The following is a 24684-nucleotide window of genomic DNA, read 5'->3' as shown; positions in this document are numbered from 1 at the left end:
ATTGACACGTGTGGTAAACGGGTTATTACGTGATAGAAAAACGACATAACTCCCCCCCCCCCCCCCGTGTCTTACTGTATAGTCACCTAACCCATGTTATGCAGTGCATTGAGTAAACTGCACTGAGTACACGACTAATACTTGGCAGAGGCCTGTTTTGTGTCTAACATCTCAACAGTACACCCATTAGAATTGACAATGGTGGAATCTCAACCACTGGGCAACCAGAAGGCTCAAGAGTCGACAAGCGCCAAAACAAAGTACGGGTGTAATGAAAGATCATTCAAAAGTGAAAGTACGGTCTTTCATTACACCCATACTTTGTTTATGAATATGAAAGTATGATGTTCTGGTTGACAGCGAGTCTTGACCATACTGAAGCATATGCATTACCTTGATGTAAATGAGAACTGTGATTCATACTGGTAGGAACCTGATTACACCAGCCCACATGGGATTATTGTGTCCGCCCGTCGTGCATCCAAAAAATGGGAGGGATTGGGCTGGGTGGAGAGGGGAGGGTGGGGTGGGTGGGGTGGGGCTGGGTGGGGAGGGGCTGCTCACCCCGTGGTGCCCTTAAAAAACTCAACGTTTAACCTACTCACGCCGGCTTGTGCCCGCCCTCACCGTCGGCCATATTTGTGGAATACACCACGCCGCCGTTGACCCTGGCCATTGACCGAGCAACCCAACGTTCCTACCAGCTCCCTCCGCAGGAATGTGTTTATTATATCCAGGCGATGTGGGTGAAGACGTTTGCTGCAAGCTCTTCTGCCATCAAGGCCAAACAAGCGCCAACAAATATTTCGCCGTTTATTTGCAAAGAAAACACAAAATATGGTCGACAGACGTATACAGTACAAAATTATTAACATTCCAATAACCAATAAAAGTAATTCAGAACATGGAAATGCTTGTTTCTATTAAATGAGCACGGCCATTATCCAATCCCTCGTCACTTGACTGATGGTGATTTTATTTGACAATTCTACACGGGATGTATTGCTGGAGAGCAGGAACACGGTTTAGAAATTGTACATCTGCCACTCCAGCCTCAATCCCCACCAAAGTGGTGAGTTTTTGAAGCAAACGGTTCATCTGTCCACACAAGATATTGATCATGCTGTTATGCCACTTTTTCACATAAGTCACTTGGCAAACAAAGAATATACCAAACTTACAATGAATACACAAGTAGTAAACAACACACGTTTTACCATTGGCGGTATAAATCTAATGTAGGTGCATTATTGGCAGGGACGGCACCTATCGGTATTTACAGATGGATGTTAATGATCTGTGCATTTCTAAAAGATTCATTTCGGGGCAGCAACGGGAGAAAATTACTTTTTCTTAATTGAGTAATACCACTTTGGCATCTATCATGTAAAACTGCACTTCATTTTGTTGACAAAAGTGCACATGCTATGTGTGAGGAAGAAGGCTTGGAGATGATGCCATTTGTTCGAGCGTGGCTGTCAAACCCCAAACCAACCAACTTGGACAAATGAGACGGTGTCATGATCCGATGACGTTTTCTGTATAAAAACAGACAAACACTGGCAGTGCCCCCAACACACGGGGTTTAGAGGAGCAACTGCCCCAATACAATCCCGTGTGGACTCACGGGCGATGGCGCGAGGTCTGGGATGAACGGTCCGCCACGCTCTTTACATATCCGAGGCCTCTTGTGGCCATGCAAGAGAGAGAATTGACACGATTTTTTAAAATCTTTTGCATATAGCTGCGTAATACACGTCTGGTGTAAAATAGAAAATGTGTGGTGGATGGTACCACAAGACTCAAGAAAAATCTTTATTTTAAAACTGATATATAAAATTGAGTAACACTAAGTCATATGGTGATTTGGCGAGCCACTGTCGGTTATCGCTGTTTTAACTCATCTATTTTAACTCATCTGTTTAAACAATTGGGGAAAATAAAAAGTTTACCGGTCAGGGTTTTTGTAAGATTGCCATTCTGGGGTTGGTGTCTGCTCTGAAACACAGTTCCACAATGCAGACACCACAGCTGAAAGCTCTTACATACACCTGCATATATACATGCATGCCTGGTGGAGATTGGTGGAAATGCGAAAAGTTATAAAAAAAACAGACTATCGTCTGTTTCAGATATACCAAGACACCTGCATTAGCTGACATGGCAATGAAATGAACAGAGCCCAGATAAACTAAAATTAAATAATCAAATAAAAGCTTGGAAAACTACATCATTCACTGCATTATTACATTACACAATAATACATGGGCAAAAGATTAAGTGCAACACTATACATAACTTTTTTTACATTCGTATGCATCTTTCCAATTGGCTTGCACCAATTGGAAAGATGCAGGCCGCGGGGCACCTGGCCGGCTGGTTGTGAATGCTCGCAAAGTGGCATGGCCTCTGATCAAACTTTAACTCGTTCAATTCTACCCTCCACCCCTATTTCATTTACCCCGAACCAACATTAACACCCGCAAATATCGTGATATGAAGTTGAGATTATTCCTAACGCCTGATGTTCTAACCTACTTTTACACTACCCTACTAAGGCATGTCATTATTCGTCAATTAAAGATTATTCTCATGATACATGCATTACGTTGTATTGCTACGCATTGTGTATAATTGGTTTACATTACCTCTGCAAAAATTAGAGGTGCTACAATCGCCACAATGCAAATTGTGATGGTTCATCGAATCGAGGGGAGGAGAATCGTTAAAGAACTCATCCTAACTTACCAGTCATTACAACCCACTAATTGTTCTTCCTAATGACTTTACTACTAACCTGTTGATTTGCAATGCAGTAAACCCTAGTTTGTTACCTAACGATAACCATGATATCATTGCCTATGTACAAATACCTCCATCCGCAAAGACTTTTTTTTTTCCACTTGCACGCACCCCTGATATTCATTCAGAGTCCCACATTGATTGACCCTGGGCATGACATCATGTTGACTGCTTCTTTCGTGTACCCACCAAGCTCCCCCAGCTCACGGAGCACACAGCCTGATAGCAAGTGCCGGTACGTGTACCGTGGACATGCGGCACTATCTGTGTGTGCATGGACCTAGTTGCCAGGCACCATCTGTGCGCGTGTGCACCTGGTTGCCTGGCACCATCTGTGCGCGCGTGCACCTGGTTGCCAGGCACCACCGTTCCTGCAGGGCCCCCCGTATCATCAGACAGACCCAGGGTAGGCACAAGTGCTGAACGCTGGGACTTTGTGCAAAACGTTTCCTGTTTAGTTACAGCTTAAGAGTTTGGTACAAATGTGTATCCTAATACCCAACCTGGAGGCTATTTCTACGGCCTTTTGTAAAAATAATTTGGGGACAGGTGCTGTTGGTTTTACAGACCTGTACTGAAAGTAATGATCTCGATGATTGAATTTTTTAATTTACAGTATTCGTGACACTACAACCAAATGTTTGGATACGTTCTTTTTATACATTTAGTTTGAACATTCCATTTGTCTAAAACAATCGGGCACCAGAGTGAAATACATTTATTCTGGGCAACAGCTGATTCAATATTAAGTGTTTTTAAAGCATTCAAATTTACAACCAAACATTTCAAAACTGTCACGTGCATTTAACGTCAATAATTGTCGACAGGTTATGGCACGTATTTTACCTGTATAGTTATGTATATACTATACATATGGTGTATTCAGATTGAAATTAAATGCCACTTTTAAGCTGTAAGACTGCCTTCACTTCCACTTTGGTTCTTCCAATTAAAATGCAAATACACGCATTTTTCACCTTTTAATTTTAAATTATTTCCCACTGGGCTGTGGCACTCATGCCAAACTGGCGTGCCAGTCGTAAAAGGCTGGCGCGAGGGAGGGCAAGGGAGCGAGGGCGGCGCGTCACTTGCGCATGACGTGGATCTCGTCGCCGTCCCGCACGCCGTACGTGTGCACGTTGCGTCGCGGAAAGCGCATCTCCTCGACAATATGGGCGCCCATGTTCTCGGCCACGTGGAAGATGCGGATGCGGCACGTGCCCTCCCGTGACTCCAGCGCCTCGCGCAGCTCCCGCTTCAGCTGCGCCACCGTCTGGTCCAGACGGATCGCCAGCGCCCTGCAGCAGCCGTCGAAATGTACCTGCACTTGCGCGACATCCTGCGGCGTCAGGTCCACTTCGGCCAGCGGCTCCAGCTGCCCGTGCCGCTCCTGGAGCTCCGCCAGCCTGGTTTGTGGTGGTGATGGGGGGTGAGGGGTGAGGGGGTGCAAGGCGAGGGGGTGGGTAGGAGGGAGAATATTGCAGGAATAGTGGAAGCATGCCAGAGAAAAGTCATTCAGTCAGTCTACGGATGATAAGGCCGGGTAGTAGCCCACATGGCGCTTCTTCCAGAGGTTCGAGCTTCGCGCCCTGCGGCTGCCCTGGTTAATACTGCAGGTGTATTTACATAGAATACATGCGGACTGCTTCACATGGGAATTTAATGAAAAAAATAGTAGGAAATGAGTGCAAGTGTCATGGTCCAAATTCCCAAAATGATTAAATTACTCGCAAGGTACCTATTTGTTTAAAACCACAGAACATCACTCCCTACTGTGAAACTACTGCAGACGATATTCATCTGTAAAAGAAGTGCATTCGCCATAGCCTTGCACTATGAGAATGTTGCGAATACCAAATGCACGCATGATTTGGATTTGATTAATTAGCCAGGAAATGTCTTCATTTGATGTGCTGTGGATTGCTTCAATGACCCCACTGAAGTTTAGGAGTTAACAGGCATTCTCTACTGTAGGATCGGTGGTCTGGTCAGTGTTTCCACAAACGCAGCCGGGATTTTTTTTAACTTCCACTTGTGAAGGTAGTGGGCGAATCTGCCATCAGGAAAGTGGATGTATAGCCTGTGAGCACAATGGCTGCTTGGCCAATGTGCAAGAGTGTGGCGCCTCAAATCCTCAAAGCCTCCCTCTCTCTCTCTTCCCCCTCAAGCAGTTGCCTGTTGGTTACATACAGTAAACTTTGGGTAAGCCAATGCAGTGGACACAGGAATTGGTGGATTACGTATTTGTGAAACATTCAAACCCGCTGGGATGCAAGACGGTCAGGATACCTCAGTTGAGCAAATACGTTCACAACCCATCTCTGTGGACCTTTGAGAGTCACCTGCTGTGCACACGCAAGTTTTCTTCGGTTATTCCTCTTCCCTCCACGTGAAAAAGACTACTTTTGGAAAAAGAATCGGGCAAACATCCGAATGCAAAACGCTCCTGAAAAAGAGTCTCGATGTTGAGTGAGGCTTTCCTTGATAAGAAAAACCTACATTGTTATTACAACTACTATCATAGCTCACAGAGGAGCCCTCACCGGGAAGGCTGCTGATTGGTGGGGAAGTCCATGTAGTACCGGATGAAGAACCTCTCGGCGTCTTCCCGCTCGCTATCGCTCACCCAGCTTCCGTTGAGCACCTGCACCGAGGGGAGCCTGCAGGAGAGGCCCGACAGTGCTCGGCACGCTTGGCGCGCAGGGAGAACGTGACGCTGCGCCGCCTAATGCTGCGCGGCCTAGCGGGTTGACCCCGCGATTGCGTGACGACGGTGACATGCCACGTTGCGCCAAACATGCGGCGTCAGGCCAACTCGGTGCTGGGGCGGCGGGTTTGCCGCAAGCGGGACTGGAAACGTGTGCACACATACGCAGTATTTGTGCGCGAGCAACGCTTGCCCCAAATCTCAAACCCGGCTCAAATAGGTGGACCTTGAACAGCAATCTGCAGCGTACGTCTTGGGTGTGTGTGGGTATGTGCGACTGCGCAAGTCTGTGAACATGTGCACATGTTTTGAAGTGGGTCCTTGTAAATGTGCTAGGGTGCATGTCTTTATACAAGTAACAAGTAAACCCGTAAAAACAAAGTTTTTCACTATAAATCCTTTATATGCGTGGCAGCTAGAGTCTTCTCGTCCTCTGGCTTGAGATGGCTGCCACCTATGGGTCAGATGATTGTCTGCCAGTATTAAGCAATTGGTAATTAAATATTTAATTTGTTTTCCCTAAATAGTGTAAAAAATTTTAAATTTTTTTCACGAAAATTAATTGTCACACACAACGAGTCTGTGTGGAAAATGTCAGCTCGATTGAATCACGGGAAGTGGGTTAAAAAACGAGCGAAAGATTTGCACGGTCCTAAGCAAGCAAGTGAACTTAATATAAAGGATTTAAAAATATATTCGCCTGTGGAGGACGCGGGGATCGATCCCGCGACCTTTGGCATGGGAAGTGAGGGCGCTACCAACTGCGCTACTCCGCCACGGCCTGTGGATGGGTTATGCTCTGGGCTCCTACACTGTGACGTTCAGCCAAAGCCATAAATGAGTTCTATTTGAATAAATGTAAAATAATTTTTTTTTGCCTAAAAAGTGTAAAATTTTTGAAAATTTTTTCACGAACATTAATTGTCTCGCACAACGAGTCTGTGTGGAAAATGTCAGCTCGATTGGATCACGGGAAGTGGGTTAAAAAACGACCGAAAGATTTGCACGGACGTAAGCAAGCAAGCAAGCACGCAAGCAAGCAAGCTAACTTAATATAAAGGATTTAAAAAGATTAAGGAACACGCTGACAATTCATAACATGAATAATATTGGTCGCAAAAGCCTCTGTTAAATTTACGCCGACAATTCTAAACTCATTTTAACGCACACCAATTATAAAACCAAGAATTGAAATCAAAGGATAAAAAATCTTTATGAAGCAGCATGATTGACTTTTAAAATTGGTATACGGTAAACGGCCTTAAAAAATTGGCAGCCTACCGCATATATCGGTCGCATTGGTAAGTATGTATATGTGTCTGCCAGTCATCTCTGTTCACCCATAACACCCGAGTCTGTCGCGTGACCTCCTGACAGTGAGCATTCCACAGTTTTCCATAATAAAGGTTTTTTGGGTTAGATCGCGTAAATATAAATGTGTCGTTAAACCGGCCACCATCTGACAGCTAATTAGTAAGGTTTGTCACAAACAAACTGTGCCAGTTAGTTACTACTTCAGCGCACCAGTGTGTTGGAGAGTAAACCCACAACATTTACAATTCGAGTACAACGTTTCGCTGCTGATTACAACCAGCTTCATCAGGTGCTTAGCCAGAATTGTGAAGAAGTCTTCACGTGACTTCTTGACACAAAAAAACTTTGTTATGGATATTGGTCACATTCCACAGTTTGCGTGGCCTCAAATTTCGCTTGTAGCTTGGCACAAGTGCTGCGGTGACATTGCCACCACTGAGTGGCGAATGGCGGCTGTGATGTTGCTGCTGTGGTCTGTGTGAGTGCGTGCCTTTGCCTGCGTGCGTGGTGCCTACATGCCCCCATGGACTCTCACCTGGCGACGGTGAGTTTGCGCCTCTGCTCATCGTTGTACTCGGCCAGCAGGGGGATGCCCAGGAGACGCAGCTCTTCCAGCGACGGAAAGTGATTCAACTTCTCCACATCGGACCAGTCTGACAGGCCTGAACGATGCACACGTGCACGTGAGGCGACCGCAACAATAACATCTAATTTGGGTCCATAATTTCTGCAAACTACAATTATATAGGGACAGTTATTGATTGATGCAGTGCATTCTAGTGCTGGTGAATTGGTAACTTTAATCCTGCAGATTACTTCTGGAAATTACAGATGCAAACAGTCGGCTGAAACTGAATGCTGCAGACCGCGTGGTTGCATTTACAAGTGTGGCAAGGAAAGAGGAAAACGGCAGAGTTTTTAGGCAAAGCGACTCATAATGATACACGAGTTGCCGAATGAATGCCTGCTGCACAACAGGTGGGAAGAGCAGGCTTACCCCAGTTGTGCAGGTTGAGGTGTTTCAGGTTGGTGAAGGCTTGAGTGAGCTCTGCCGGCTCAGAGCTCAGGCTGCCCACACGGTTGTTGGACAGAACCATGGTTTCCAGAGATGGGAAGATGAGGCCCAGCATGAGCACATCCTGCCACTCGCCTGTGCGCACACAATGCCACCACGCACACTCTGCAATTCTACGCCGTACCACGATGCTAAACTACGTCTACGCTTCCTGCTTTCAGCAACGCGCGGTGAAGTATGGTCTCCATGATCAGCACCGCACGAAAGGGCTCTGCATGCATTATGGACACCACTTGCATTTGCAAATACCACACGTCGCTTTCTCGACACAGACACTGGGTTTTAAAGGCGAGCACTGTACTTGCTGCACTTCCAGAGGCATCTCCACCACTCGTGGGAACTCTGCACGCATGGTGCACCATGTTTAAAGGTTAGAGCCTCACGTAGCTGGTTGTCGGTGATGTGCAGCAGCTTCATGTTGTGGTAGACGTCGGGCGACACCACCACCGTTGTATAGTCGTTGAGGCACAGGAACAACTCCTCCAGCCTGTGGGAGATACAAGCGCCACACGTCAAGAAAAAATCCATCGACCGCCTGTGATCACTCAAGTGCAGTGCGAGTTCATGGCCTCACCAATGGGCAGCCCAAAAAAACCCACCGCATAAAATTTGGTCCCATACTTAATTTGTCTAAATTCTAGCTCTGAGAATTACAAAAAGATCAGTTTGACTGTCATCTGATGAACATAACTTAGTGGCGGAGCAAGTGTTGCCCCCCCCTCCTATATTGTGTGCACTTCAGAAGGGATCTCAGATGTAGCTCGATGTTATCCGCTTCCATGGGCCATTCTCTAACATGATAAATTGCACTGCTCTGCAAGAGAATAAAATGGATACTTTGTCTCATGACACGACATCGATAGCACAAGAAGGATATAAAATTAGGGGAATTTAAAACAAAAAGCAGTCAGGCCTGGAGCCACACATAAAGCGTGCATGAAGGCGTGGGTCTGCACTCAAAAAAAGCGTGTACGAAAGCGATCGTGTATTGGCGCACTCCAGGCTGCCTCTGCTTACTGTGGCATATTTCTCAAGAGGGTGTGAACCGTTTCCCAGGACGTCTTGGTGTTGTTGAGTACCAGCTTGCGCAGGGACGGCAGGCGCAGGCTGGGTGGCGAGGGGCACGCCCCCAAAGGGTTGGCGCTCAGGTTGAGAAACTGCATCCTCGGCATCTGCCCAACAATCTTGCCGATCTGCAGAGACGCACTCGGCAGTGACTCCCTCAATCCCCACATCTTGCTTACGACCAAACCAGCCACAGCTTTAAAGCGAGGGCCAAATCTCTGCACATCACCTCGGACAAGAGAGTCCAATGCTCACGGTAAAGCCTTGTGAGTTTCACCTTGTTCAGCTGCAAATCCTGAATATTGAGGTTTTGACATCAATACATTTCATGAGACAATATTAGACGTATGGCCTAATAATGGAAATCGACGTAAAAATATGCCTCTAGTTGTTAGCTGCTGTGAAATATGGATCAGAAACAATGGATATTGACCGAATGTTACAAAAAATCTGGGGTTTATTTTTGTGTATTGCTAGATTTGTGAGAGACAGAAATGTATTAGAGCGGTGCTTCTTCAGCTTTATTGCAGCCTTGCACCCCTTTGGTTCTCAATCGTAAAAAAATGGTTTGATGAAACAAAGTCGTTCTACTCATGTGCCCGTGCTTAATTTGTTTTAATGATTTACCTTCTGTCTCGCACCACCAGAAAGGGCATCTCGCACCCCCAGGAGGTGCGTGAACCCCAGGTTAAGAATTACTGTATTAGAGGCCTTCGTACAGCAGTGGACACATCAGGGCTGCTAATGATGATGGCTTATGATGAAATCAGTTATGATGGCATTAGTATGTTTCATTGATAAGTCTATAAATGACTTACACTACATAAAAAAGTCCGAAAACCTGCTGCATAGCTATGGCGCAGAGGTCGCAAACGGGTACCCGATACCCGTACCCTACCCGATACCCGGCTACCCGTATCCGGCCGGGTACGGGTACCCGTTTGCGACCCTGGTGCGGCCGGGTACGGGTACGGGTAAGGAATCAAAACCCGTTTGCGACCTCTGCTATGGTGGTAAAAACACACGTCTGATCGTTGACATACCACTGTACTGTCAAGACTGTTGTGTATGAGAGTGAATAATACGCTCATAATTACTTTCTGTAGCACGGCACGCAGTCCTGGCTGCCAGCCGCCTCACCTCTTCCCAGTCCTTGAAGCTGTTGTGTGATAGGTCGAGCTCGGTCACGTGACTGCACAGCTCCAAGATTTGTGACTCGTCGCCGGCAGCTGCGATGTCGCACATGTTGAGCACCAGGATGGGAGGCACGTTGAGATAATCTACTCGCGAATGCACACAGCCACCGCATGTACAACCGGCCTTTACTTTTAAAAAATATATATTTTTTTCCCATAATTGTGCTATCAACATCATGTCACGAGACAAAGCTACCATTATGATCTCTCACAGAGCAGTGCAGGCCTCTCTGTGAAGAGAACTACCTGCAGAAGTGGATGTCACAGAGCTACCTCTGATATCACTGTGTAACAATTTTTTTTGTTCCTGGGTAGTAAGTGTTAATTCCTAATTGCTTATGCCTCAAAAGTACAGAAAATGGCTATTATTCCCCACATATTTTGCTTTTGTGACCAGGACAGTGATATTTTTATAAAATTCCAGTGCTGAGTAAACTTGGAGTAACTTCTAGAACATTATAGAACTTTCCAGTGGCCTTAAGCCCACCAGTTCACTTAGTTCCAGCTGCCTAAGTGGATACAGATGTAGTGACTGTGCTTGTCACTTTATGGTGCCAGGGCTTGCGAAGCCACGGCCGGTAATGTGTTGTCATTATGGGCAGCCCGGGTTACGGGGTTTGTACCAGCCCTAGCAGGGCTTGGGTGAGCGCTGGTTAGCGCGGAGGCACCGTGAGCAGTGTGCGGTGCGGGCTCCCGGTGAGGGAGCGAGAGGGAGCTTCAGCCAGCCAAAGTTACCTTGGGGCATGATACGCTGGTTGACCCGCTGTCACGTGACCGGATGATATTGAAGGGGGGCTACCGGTGGACGGGGGCCGTGGAGCGGTCACGTGGTCCAAAGGAGCTCTCGAGAACCTTCGAGAAGGAGCTCTAGAGACCTGGAAGGTGGGCGGGGCTGAGGGCGGAGCCAGCCCCAGCCCGTTTGTGGTCCGGACCGGGATAGCGAACCGTGTCTAGTTCTGCCGTAGCGTGGCTAGATGGGCATTCGAGACCCGAGTGTAGATCGTGTTGTATTGCGTGTTAATGTGAATAAATAGTGTTGCTCCCAAGATAACAGAGGGGAAAAGAGAGCCATGAAGTTCGCCATCCCAATAATTTTGTGGGAACCCACTGACCACTCAAGCAACTGCTACTACTGCATGGTGGACCCTTTCAAACGTTGGACTGGCAAGAATGCACCTACTATCACGTATCCGGACCTTCCTTCAACCATAGCGCCAGTGCCACACTGCCATGAGCTTCCCGTACCCACTCCTCCGGAGAGAGCAGCTGCCTTTAGAAGAGAGCAGCAAATCAGAGAGCGAGGAAGACATTGTAGATCCAGGTGACAATTTTAGAGGTGGAGCTGAGGAGAGAAACCCATACTACCCCAACCAAAGAGACCTCAACGACTTGATCAGAGATCTTGGTCTCACCAAGTCCAATGCCAAGCTTTTGACGTCTGGGCTCAAGCAGTGGAACTTGGTGGATAAAAGTGTGCAAAAGTCGCAGATCAGAGGAGGCGTCACCAACCTTTTTGCAGCTTCTTCACCTGTCAAGATGGGCTCTGCTTCTGTCACAATGTGACAAGTCTGTTCGAGGCAATCAAAATCGCCTGTAACCAGAATGGGTGGCGCCTCTTCATTGACAGCTCATCCAGGAGCCTCAAAGCCGTGCTGCTCCTTAATGGTAACAAGTAACCGTCTTTTCCCCTGCCTCCCTCGGTGCACCTCAAATAGGATTACAACAGCATCAAGACCTTGCTGGACGCCTTGAAGTATGACGAGTAAGGCTGGGAGGTCATCGGAGATGTCAAAATGGTGGCATTCCTGATGGGTCTCCAAGGCAGTTTTACCAAGTTTCCCTACTATCTTTGCCTTTGGGACAGCAGGGACACCAAGGTGTACTACCACAGGTGGAACTGGCCACAGCGGACTGAGTTCTCTATGGGGTGGAACAATGTCAAGTGGGAGCCACTGGTGGACCCCCGGAAGGTGCTGATGCCACCACTGCACATCAAATTGGGCTTTATGAAACAATTTGTCATAGTTGTAGATAAGGAGTCGGCAGCCTTCAAGTACTTTCAAGACTTCTTCCCCAAGCTGTCTGAGGCAAAGGTCAAAGCCAGTGTCTTCGTCGGACCACAGATAAAGAAGATCCTGGAGTGTAATTAATTCCCCAAGAAGCTCACTAGTAAGGAGAAAGCGGCTTGGAACAGCTTTGTCGCAGTGGTTCGTGGCTTCCTGGACAATCACAAGGTCAAAAACTATGTGGATCTGGTTGAGACTCTGTTGAAGAACTACGGCACAATGGGCTGTAGGATGTCCCTCAAAGTCCATTTCCTTGATGCTCATCTTGATAAATTCAAGAACATGGGAGCGTACTCGGAAGAGCAAGGCGAGCACTTCCACCAGGATATACTGGACTTTGAACGCCGCTACCAAGGACAGTATAACGAGAACATGATGGGAGACTGCATTTGGGGGCTGATTCGTGAAAGTGATTTAAAGTATAATCGTAAATCTGGAAAAACTACTCACTTCTAAATCTTTTGTAGTCATTATTGTATTACTTTAGTATAAATACATGTACATTTTTATTAATGTTTTTTTTCTTCTGACTTCATGTTAACGAAAAGACACAAATTCGTCTGTTTTCTCATTGAAAATATGTAAATTTCAAAATATCACTGTCCTGGTCACAAACGCAAAGTTTGTGGGGAATAATAACCATTTTCTATACCTTTTAGGCATAAGCATTTACGAAATAACACTTACTACCCAGGAACATAATTGTGTTACGTAGTGTATTCATTCAAGGGATGTCTGGTTTGCAAAGCAGGGGGCAGCACTTTCCCATATGTCCAGCTTCCGACAGTGATATTCACGGTTGGGTGGAAACACCAATACTTTAAGTACTCTGAGCTGGAATTTAAACAAAATTAGTTCTGAACCAGAACTACAGTGATGTTTTTTGTGCAATCATTGGTAACACCATTGGTGTGCAGTCAGACCATTAACTCATTTCACTTGAGAATCCGGTTTAATTTTAGGTTGGCTGCCTGGATACAAATACAGGATCGAAGCAGCGCCAAGCTCAGCGCTCTAACCTCTGAGCCACCCCAGCCACCGAAACACGACGCGTCTCACCGGAAATCTCACAAACAACGTCTTGGGGCCATTGACTATAGGGGCATACTGCGACACCAAGGTTGTCATTGCTGACAAAATTGATAGGAATTTCTGTTGGTGTGGACTAGCCTGGTTAGTTGTATCCAGTTTTGATTCGAGTGGAGAATCTGTCTCAGAGCCGCCGACGTAGCCAACGGTGCTAACTGGATGTGTGGGGGAAGGACAACAAGCTAAACACAAAAAACAGTTCTAAAGAAATTAGTTTTCAATCTGGATTTAAAAGTGCACAGTTCCAGCAGCTTCCTAATATCGGAAGAGCGTTCCAGACAGCCGCAGAAGCGCATCCAAATGCGCACAATGCAGTGACCCCAAGTTATCGAAAGATTGTCTTTAGCCTGATTACATAGCTTACAGGGCTCTGCTGAAGGTTTTATGCCACGTACTGCGGTGTCGCGCTCTGTCAAACTGTGCTATCCGAGTCGGCAAAAATTACCAAAACGGATTTTAAAGAGTAGCGATCGTGCTCTTCAGCCTCCGTAGTGTAACCTCAACTACAGTCTTTTGGCCTGCAAAAGCCACAATGGAGTGATTCTTCTTTTCTAAACAACAACCGCCATTCGCCACGAAGTGGCAGTGACATCACCACGGCGCTTGTCCCAGGCTATGTGCACACACACACCAATTTTAACGTCCCGTTTTAAAACAACCATACACACACCACGTGGCGTTATCTGCGGCGGGGTGTTGAGGATGATGCGCCGCACTGGATAGTTGTCGGGGTTGTACTTCTCCCGTATGATGTCCACCAGGCTGCGCCCATGCTCGCAGCTCATGTTGACGCCCGTGCACCAGCAGGCCTGTAACATTGCTGCACAGAGGAAAACCTTTGCTATTGAGCGTGCACGACCATGCGTGTCCCGCAAGCCATCGACATTCCACAAGCGGTTGGTTTGATTGGGATGTTGAAAGTATATTGAAAAATTTGATTTGCCCCATTCGCTTTGGGCTGGAAAGTGCCATAGTGTGCGATAAGAGGTGTGATCCAAGAGTAATAATACACGTAAAAGGCATGATTGTATAACCGTAGTATCAGTCATACCAACACGCCTTGCGTGTCACAACTTTGAACCTTGTGAATTGGTAGCCTAGAACTAGGCTGTTTACATTACACATGCACACAATGCCCAATGGATGTCAATTTTGCGTGCAGTTATCGCGACTCCTATTTGTTTTCAGCCTGCAGGCAATTTTCTGATCATTTAAATAACGTGTCAATTGGTTTGAGGAATGACCTTGGCTGTACCATGACGCAATAGATGTGCTGCACTTACTATGCTGCACTGCACTTGGTTATTTGTGTAAGACGAGAGCTGGACAGGGGATGTCTTTTGGTTTACGTGAATATGGAGGATGATGTAACGTCTCCATACGTGGGAGATGTTTAAACATTGTTGGCCATGGAGGTGATATCATTCGCTTGCACAAGCCAAGTTTAACGCAGTTGGGGGGAGGGGGGTTAGTGGGCGGGGGTAGTGGGCAGCTCCGTATTTGTGAAATGGACGAAGGGGGAGTTGCTATGTGCTTAATTGGTTTCAGTGGCCTCCGCTATATTTCACCGTACTGCGGTCCTATATAGCGTTCAGGCTCTAATCCAACGGACCAATTATAACACATGTCTTTGTTAAACGGTCTTTAGTCGTCTGAGCAGAATACCAATTTAAATTCAAATCTGCCTATTCTGAACCCCCATCTCCCACGCTTTTGTCAACCAGGTGTGACAGAACAGCCAAGCCCTGACTAACAAAAAAAGGATGTTTATTTTATCTTGTCACAAGCCTCGTTAAATAACATTTGCTGCAATTAAATACAAAAGCAGCGGTTTTAATGTTTGAATCGGGAAGTGTAAGGGAAAAAAAAGAGTGCCAAATTTTGTCAACGCCCTGTAACAATTATTATTGGTATAGCGACTACATGCAACTGCATCTCAAGATGGTTTACGGAAATGAGGGACAACAGCAGGGGAGGGGGAAGTGTCGGGGGCAAGGACACATGGGAGGGGACAATGCGACACCGCAATACGTGGCATAAAACCTTAAGCAAAGCCCTTGAAGCTATATATTCAGGCTAAAGACATCATCCTTAGAGAACTTGAGGTCACTGCTTTGCGCGCGTTCAGATGTGCTTCTGCAGTCGTCTGAAATGCTCTTCCTTCCGATATTAGGAAGATAATTTTTAAATCAACTAGATTGAAAACTCACCATTGGAACCTCCTTTGCCATTAGCAAAATATGATAATTTTTTTTACCCTTTTATCTGGCAACAAAACTGACACCTTTTTTACAAGGAGTCATGTTTGCATTGACCACAATACCTGCGGTCGGAATGCAAACAAAAAACACAACTCTGATAATGTATGCACTGTCCTTGAAATTGATTGGTCCACACCCAAGAAAAGCTTTCCTTAGAGCCTAGTCTCACATGGTGTTGAACCAGATGACGCCAAAAGGCGCACAACTCAAAGACAATGCACCATCAGAGTATGAGAAATCGGGGTAAGCATTTACACCATTGGAACCTCCTTTGCCAGTAGCAAAATATTATTGTTTTTTTTACCCTTTTATCTGGCAACAAAACTGACACCTTTTTTTACAAGGAGATTGAAAACTAATTTCTTTTATAGCTGCTTTTTGTGTTTAGTTTGTTGTCCTGCCTCCACACCTCTGATTAACATGGTTGGCTATGTATGGTGCGAAAGTAGTTCAACATACACACGCTACAAAATCATGGCCGATGTATCCTTGGGAGAAGCATATATATTACTTTCTCATTGTTTTCAGACAGTGACAAAAACAAACAGCCTTGCTATTTCTAGATTTGAAGCTTTCGTGACTGCAAGGATTCATACTCTTAGGTTTTTTCGGTAAAGTCACGTAGGTAAATTTTTTATTTTATTTTATTTCTATTATTATTTTTATTTTTACCTACGTGACTTTACCGAAAAAACATAAGAGTATGAAGCCTTGCTATTACTGTCCATAAACCAGGAACTGTACAAAACAGGAAACGGTTCAGCTTTACTCTGCTCGTGTTTTTTACGAAACAAAATGTTAACGTGCGTAGCAAAATGCTAAAATAAACCTGCAAATACTCAGCGACCAAGTCGGCCTGCCACGGCACTGGTGAGTTGAATATTCAGCAAAGCAAAAAAACACATGGTAAGACACAAATATGAAGTGTTTTTTTTACAGTTTTGTCCACTAAACGGTTTTACCATCTTACCAGCAGTTGTCCCGCTGTATCGGTTCCGCCTGATGACGGTCGCTTGTGTTGCGATCGAAACGTCGTGATTAAATGTATTTTATTTTATACCTACGTGACTTTACGGAAAGAACCAAAGAATATGGATCCCTGCAGTCACGAAAACTTCAAATCTAGATTGAAACATAAACCAGTTTAGAATAACAATTTGCTCAGACAATTTGTATTCAACTAGACTATATAAAACTACTTCTCTCTCTTAAAATGTTGCACACAAAACATCCACTGCCAGCACTGTGGTTTGTTATTTTTAACTGTTTTGAGAGATAATGTCTTGCTGAACCGGTCATGTAAAATGTGCTAGAGGCTAAGAGGATGCTTCATCACCATCTGCAAAATGTCAGCATCTTGAAACGTTGGCTTGTTGTGTTTACGAGTTGTAAGGCAGTGCCCGTGAATGATGACAGTGGTGAAGTATTTTCGGACTGTGCCTCTACGCCATTGCCACCCGAGTCCCCTGACACATCACGAGGGCTTGTGTGGACGACAGCGGCATGGCAGAGCAGCCATCGGGCGCGCCTCTACAACCCTATCAGCCGCTTGAGCACAAAGGAATTGAACATCCCACATTGGTTCGATCCCACTGTGGTGCGGAGGAGCACCAAGACACGTGCTGACCGCAATATCACAAAACTCTTCAAGGGTAGAAAAGCACAACGCAATAACACGTGGATTTATGTACATCCACAGGCCATGCATCAATCACCTGCGGGATGAGGGCCTTTCCACGCCGTGCGGGTCATGGGTGGGGGGTTAGTCAAACACATTTCAGTGAGGGGTTGGCAACGACTGGGAGCATAGAAGTAGGAACATAGGCATACTGTAAAACATTGGATTTTGCTGCACTGCTGCCCTCTGCTGTTCACTATATTTTACGTAGCGTCTAAACGCAGCTCACATTGGAAGACGCAGAAAAGCCTAGGTGTATATCGCAGGGAGTCGGCTCACCTGCGTCGGTCCTGCTTCAGAGTTGTGCCACCACTGCTGCTGCTGCTGTGCCCCCGAGCTGCGCTGCCGTAGCACCTGTCGAGCTGCCCGCGATGTGTGAGGAGCAAGGTCCAACTGTGACACGATCTTATCGACTCCTCGCGTGTGCTGTCCGTTAAAAAGGTCCCGTCATGCGCCACTCGGTCAACAGACTGACGAGGAGGGGGGCACATGAAAAACAGTGGCTTGTTATCGTCTTTGCATGCCAAATACAACACAGGCACTGGAGTGCATACTTAACATGAGGCCGATGTGTAATCCCTTTTGGACCATCGAGAAGAGCATCACATGATGCAGTGTTAGGTTTCCTTAGCTGTGAAGTTGGGGCTTACTGCAGACAGGGCTTGCAAGAAGACCCCGGTGTATATAGCAGGGCGATAGTTTAACCACAAATATTTATATAAATAAAACAAATATTTCACGTAAATTTGTATTGTATGCACTGTGGTGGAGGCATCACCCATTTCTATTGACAGCCATCTTAGTCAATAGGTCAGAGCAGAAACTGGAACCACCTAAGGTAGTAAAATCTTAATAGTACTGATTTACCTATATGGATGAGAGTGCACTTTTTGTTGATACACTGATTTGAAATGGTTACCACGTGATTCACTGTTATTGGCCACAATATAATTGGAACCACTGAAATCGTTCTCCCTCAAGTGATTCCAACAAGTAAAATATCTGCCCTGGGCTCATGGACTACTGACCTATTGCTTGAAATGCTGACCTCTCTATAAAGCGACCATAGCAGTATAATACTCATAAACCCTGGGGAAATTACAGGCCACAATGTCCCCCCACGACTCCACCACCACTCTGGCCAGAACTTGAATTTGTAACCTTCAGATTATGCGTTATCTACGCACCACGACCACGGTGGCATGAGAAGCGCGCTCAGCAAAAGCTTAGAGTGAGAAAATAAGTTACTTTTCCAGTGTTCGTGAACCCGGGTTAATTATCACAAGAAACACACCCGCCTGATTGAAACATGAAGGAAGGGGCATCACGTCCACACATCTGCAGCTGAAGCAGGAGCACGCATCCAGGCGGGAACGCGAGTGTTCATCTTCCAGGCGCCCGCATGGGAGCCAGCAGGTGCCTGCGTGGCTCAGGGCATGAACCGCTTAGTGCACGCGGTGATGGCACTGCCGCTTCCATCCCCGTGCAGGAGCTCCATCATCATTTATTATTCAATACGAGCAGCAGCGGCGGGGGCAGCTCCAGCAGTGCCAAGCATGACCTTCGATGAAGGTGATCGTGAAGGTGGTGATGGAAATAGGCGATGTGGATGGGTATCTAGTGACAAACGTGATGATGATGTTGATGAAGGTGGTGAAGGTAATGGTGCAACAATCAGAATATTTATACTGGATGAATCTGATGAGCTATAAAGAGGTGGTGATTAGCGAGCCTGGTAATAATAGCTTGTGATCGTGGTGGTCGTGATGGAGGTAGTGATTACATTGAAGGAGGTGAAGATTATTGCGACCGTGATCATGGCGACGGTGATGTGATGGTGTTTAATGTTGTGGTGATAGTGCTGATGCTGCATGTGGTGGTGACGGTGGTAATGGTGAATGTTGTGGTGAAAGTATTGATGCTGATGTGGTGACATTGCAGTAAGGGCTGGTGGAGGCAAGTCTGGACGCCAGTACCCCACCGGGGGATGCATCTCACCACCGGTGGCTTTTAAATGGTTTTTAATAATAAAATTAAACAATACAGCATGGCAGCGAGGACGGGGAATAAATGGTGAGTTGCGGAGCTGGCTTCTATCCGGTAACCCAAGCTCCTTAATTCATATTTTAGATTCCATGTGCTCATGAAAGCAACAATCAATGAACTCTATTTAAAAGCACATGAGAGCCCATTGGGACAAAAAAACAAAGGGATGTAATGGTTTATCTATTAAAATCGATTCCTACGCCCATGATACTTGCATAAATTCATGCATGATATTATATTGCTTTACACGAAAGCCAAGAGAGATTATACATGCACCACAATGACAAAAAATAAAATTTGTGTTTAAGATATGGCATGGCATCAAACGGCAACCAAGATTAGTAATTACCATCCCTACTCCATTGCAGCGGAGAGCTGTGATAATATACAGGATCCAAACAAGGAAACACCAAAAAGTATCTATCCATAAGAAGAATATATTATGATGAAATGTAACATTTATGTGGGAACATACACTTTAGCATACTATGTGCCATCATCAGGTTCCCCCCCCTGTGCATTGCGTAATGATGTTAAACAGTCCTGGCACGTTCACCGACTCCTCAGTGTGCAGAGCGATCACGGTCACGTTGAAACACTGGCACATAACCATACCCACTCCCTCGCCTAACGAGTAATTAACTAGTTACCCTACTCATTTCTTATCCTACACATCTTATTCAGTACCTACCTTACCCACTACCTAGCCGAACTAGTACCTAAATAACTTACACACCTATTACTAGTGCTTGTCCAACCTATTATATCTAGTACTTACCTACCAGAACTAGTACCTACCCTATCTATTGTCAATCCTACCTAACCTATGTAAAAAAAAAGTACTTTCTATAATTATTACCTACCCTCTACAACACCTACCCTCCCCAATACTGACTCAACTCGCATCATGGCTATTGTCAACAAAGCAGTATATGGTATCTGAAGGGAAAATACCTGAAGCATTAGCCTACTTTGTCTCTTGTATAAGACAGTGTTAACGATTACCAAAGCGACTGGTTTTTTGTGAGTGCAGTCCTATCTACATTCTGTGAACGTGCATGATACCTAGCCTACTAAGAGCACTCAGACGAACCCAAGGAACGACTTTGGGTTCGCAAAGCACTTGTCTAAATTGTCTAAATATTCAAGTCTAAACGCCAAGGCTTAATTTAATCAGAGTCTCTCTGGGTCAGCAATCCAGAAAAAATGTCCACATCCAACACACTACATCCAGTATATCTCTCGCGATGGCTGTGACTACCTCCAGTGGCTGATGCTGCTAGTTCCATCTCCCAATTGTGGAAATTGAAACAATGGGCACGTTTCTTATATCCATCCCCTGCCTCTGTGCACCCAGCAGCATAATTGTGCAGGTGGCGGGCAGAGGGATAAAGTGTGGGTACTCCCACCACCAGTTTGAAAAAGTAGGCCAAAATACAGTCTTGGAGTTCTCTTGAGATCAATGCAGTGAAGGTCCTTCTGCCAGGAGTGGCACAAGCACCACCGTTGTTACCTTTCGCACAATCCATTGTGTTGTTGTCTCTGTGTGTGCACGTCTGTCCTGCAGTCTACCAGCAATCCATAAAAATATTCAGTGAGAAATGAAAACTCTGCTAAACACAACATGCAGGGCGTCTGCACCACAAACCACAGCGGCTTGACACTGGCGATGAGCCAGCAGAGCAATACCCTAAGAGCAATGCACTAATATAATAGTGGGGTGGAACGGACGCAGCTCAAGGAAGCGGCACAGCGATATTCCTGGAATGAGACTCATTAGAGTTGGCAGAAGCTCATGCTCAGCGACAGCTCCACACGTCACCAAGGGCTTGGGCTTGGTGTATCTATTTCCTGGCTTGGACGGCGGCTGGCATTTGCTGGACACGTGCAGCAGCACAGGAGGGTGCATGAAGTGGGGTGCAGTAGTGCACAAATACAAAGAACTGCCATCTTGCCTGAACAGACTGTTATGGTAAGTGCTATTAGCGAGTAGCACCTATGAAGGCTGGAATGGCACACGAGGGGGTGGGTGGCCAGCACACACCCGTGCACACATACACCTACTTTGTACATGTACGGTCCGTCTTAAATTCACCGCTGGATGAGGGCCTCCCAATTCTGTACATAATAATCAGGCATTATTTGCTCATGCTGCACCATGCTGGTTAATTCAGGGATCATAGATATCAGAACAGAAGTATAGTACAACACCCTATTTTGCTCCTCTGCTGTCCACAAAGTAGGCCAAGGCCACATACATACTAAAACAAATATACACCCATCTTTTACAGGATATGTGCTGTTAGCAAACACCTGCCTGGATCGACAAGACAACGTGATGTTGTGTTATGTATAGCTAACACATTAGCCACCTTTGCCCCAGTGTTGATGTTCACACTCATTTAAGGCTAAATTGACCAAGGGGAGGATCAGGACAGTCTCAGATACCACTTGCTTCTGATGTTATCCATGGGTGAGTATTGAACCCAGGATAGAAGGGGTTCATAGAACTTCAGCGTCACTGCTTCACTTTGCTAAGAAATGTTGTACTAATTAAGAAAAACATGATCGCAATGCATGGGTGCCAACCATTCAACACTCATGTGACCCATCTGGGTTGCGAGTGAGCTGGAGCCACACAAGTCGAGACACTGAGAGACACACGAAGGCACGCACTGAAGTACATACATACACACAGACCAGGCACATGTGGCGGTGAACTCCACATTTGGTTTTCGAATTGCAGGTGACATATCAATGAGCAGACGCAACGTGCAATCCCCCACAGTGGGCGCTGTTGGGTCATCGTCAGACGTACCGTCCTGCAAGTTGCAATAATTTATTGGCTGGAATACCTGGAATGGTTCTCGCTGTCTGCCTGACCTGGAGCCATAGCATGTTCCCGACAAAGACATACTGACAGAGAAAGACAAAGCTCCTCCGTGTAGGTGAAGTGGACGTTTGGGGGTAAATGCTGTTAGCGAGGACATTCAAACCGACCTAACGCACGAGGCGTGGTGTGACCAATTCCATGCCCCAACGCATGGATGTTTCCAAACCATGCCAGGCATATACTGTATTTATTGACGTCCACAGAATGACATGCTGAGATACAAAAACAACCGTCGTTCGCCACGAATTGGTGGTAACGTCACCACCGCTTGCCCGTCCCAGGCTAGGTGCACTTTGAGGCCATACACACACACAATAACAGACAATGCCAGAATGGATGGGTGCCGACCCGTTCAGAAAAGAAACATCCATGTGACCCGAGAGTGACATACACCCATGCACACTACATAATTGCCTTTGCAGGACACGAAAACCGAACGCACACATACTGACACGGCCCAAACGAAGACAAAGATCCCTCTTATAGCCTTTCAAAGACTGTTGGGGCTGTTAGCGAATACCCATGAAGGCCGGCCGGCACGGCACACGAGGGGGTGGGTGGCCAACACCACGCCCGACCGCCTTTGTCTCCCCACTGCTGATGTTTACACACACCAGGTTCTCGTTTAAGGCTTCGTCGACCTTGGGAATTGAACTCGGGTCGTTGGATTCGTAGCGTTAACCACTGCACTACCTCTCCCCACAGGGATATTGACATACACCAAAATAGCTACACAATGCTACTCCAACACACACTGGCATATACACATTGGCACACACCAACAAAGTGTTGACACACCAACATACACACTGACATACATATTGACACACCCAAACCCTTACCGACATACAAACACAATGCAATAATATTGACGCACACAAATATTCCCCGTACACTCTATAGAGAGCACCTACATCATACGCTTTGCTGCACCCATATACTTTACACGCAATGACATCCCCTAAATAAACACTGACATACACACAGGCCGCAGTGTCAACCCCCTCGAACCCCCGATACTCCTCGTCCCCATCACCCCATCAGTCTGCCGAGGGGCGCCTCACCACAGTCCCCGAACTCCTCGATTCCCACCAAGATAGCGAGCCCACCCCACTGGACGCCCATCATTTCCCTGGGTCCCTGTCACCATCTGGGGGGAGACTCTGCCCCCCCCCCCATCTCCTCCCGGAGGACCCTGGGTTTCCCGTCCCTTCCCGGACGCCCCTCCAGGTCCCCGCTACCCCTCCATGTCCCCGCTACCCCTCCAGGTCCCCGCTACCCGTGGGGTCCCGGGGACTCGCACCTGGAGACGCGGAGGGAGCCGCCGCTGGGTCCAGGTCGCGACGCAGAGCGCTGCAGAACGATGGGCGGTGACGTCACCTCGTAAACACAGGATCGTGACGTCACCTCGCAAGGACGGGGCGTTAAGACGCCGGGCCTCGCCTCACCCCTCGATACGCGATTGCGTCATTTGCACAGCGGCCCGGAGGCCAAATGGAGCGGGTGACGCCATGGCGTTAAACGACGTGATGACGTCATTTACTGCGGCTTCGACTTCCGACACACCGCGCGCGGCGCGTGACGTCACGACGCGATATCCCCACAATAGCAAGGGAGATTTTACGGCCGTCGTTATTGGACCGTATTAAATGAGCGTTAACTTGCAACGTTAACGCTTATTTTGTTGTTTAGTGTCAGTTAATTTACATGAACGCTACACTCGGTGCATCGACTGTCACGCGACAGATTTTGCCGTCACGCCAGAGGGCGGCGAGTTACCGTGGCAGTGCGAGGATTGGTCGGTCGCCCCCCCCCACCCGTCCCCGTCGTGGCCCTTGCGCGAGTCCGAGCAGCGCGGAGCAAGGAGAGACCCAACCCGGGTCCTGCGGTTGACCACCACCGCCGCCGCCGCCGCCACCAACAACAACAACAATGACCCCCGTCGTCCTCCTCGCTTCGTTGACCTCGCACCCGCCCACGTGACCAAGCCCCGCCCACTGCCCCCGTCGGCCAGCCAATCAGATCTCGTGAACACGCCCCCCCCCCCCCCACTGTTGCCATGACCCCCTCGCGACCACAACACAGCTGTTTAAAAATAAGTGCTTGTCATGTTGTTGTTGCAATTAGGACTTTATATTCTTGGTTCTTTCGGTAAAGTCACGTAGAAGGGAAATAATAAAACAATAAAAATATAAAACTTATATTTTCCTTTTAATAATAAAAATATAAAACATCTATTTCATTTTTTAAATAAAAATTAAATATATCTTTTATTTCGATTTAAAGCTTTCGTGACTGCAGGGATTTATCTTCTTGGTTCTTTCGGTAAAGTCACGTAGAAGGGAAGTAATAAAATAATAAAAAATGAAACATAATAAAATAATTCTCACGACGTTTCGGCCACAACACAAACGAGGATGGCTGCTTGTGTTGTGGCCGATACGTCGTGAGAATTATTTTATTATGTTTTATTTGTATTATTTTATTACTTC

At 46.6% G+C, this 24684-nt stretch overlaps 1 protein-coding gene across 5 annotated transcripts; it reads right to left on the bottom strand.

Annotated features, from left to right (window-relative positions):
* Positions 1–800: 800 nt before the first annotated feature.
* TBCEL (tubulin folding cofactor E like) lies at positions 801–24074 on the bottom strand. Of its 5 annotated transcripts, XM_078595636.1 has the most exons (11): positions 23496–23672; positions 18548–18673; positions 17533–17723; positions 13985–14134; positions 10104–10243; positions 8916–9091; positions 8282–8385; positions 7821–7973; positions 7359–7485; positions 5346–5462; positions 801–4208 (listed from the first exon to the last, which is right to left on the bottom strand). In XM_078595636.1, the coding sequence occupies exons 4-11, from the start codon at positions 14130–14132 to the stop codon at positions 3887–3889; spliced, it is 1287 nt and encodes a 428-aa protein (XP_078451762.1). In that variant the 5' UTR covers positions 14133–14134; positions 17533–17723; positions 18548–18673; positions 23496–23672; the 3' UTR covers positions 801–3886. The 5 variants fall into 5 exon arrangements, with proteins under 5 accessions (XP_078451762.1, XP_078451778.1, XP_078451771.1 ...); XM_078595652.1 differs by lacking the exons at positions 18548–18673; positions 23496–23672 and adding an exon at positions 23972–24074; XM_078595645.1 differs by lacking the exon at positions 18548–18673.
* Positions 24075–24684: the final 610 nt, after the last annotated feature.

The sequence above is a fragment of the Lampetra planeri genome, chromosome 1 (assembly GCF_965212315.1).
Source record: "Lampetra planeri chromosome 1, kcLamPlan1.2.h2, whole genome shotgun sequence".
NCBI classification, from domain to species: domain Eukaryota; kingdom Metazoa; phylum Chordata; class Hyperoartia; order Petromyzontiformes; family Petromyzontidae; genus Lampetra; species Lampetra planeri.
Note: the sequence above shows the minus strand (reverse complement) of the source record. Positions and strands in the feature narration are given on the sequence as shown.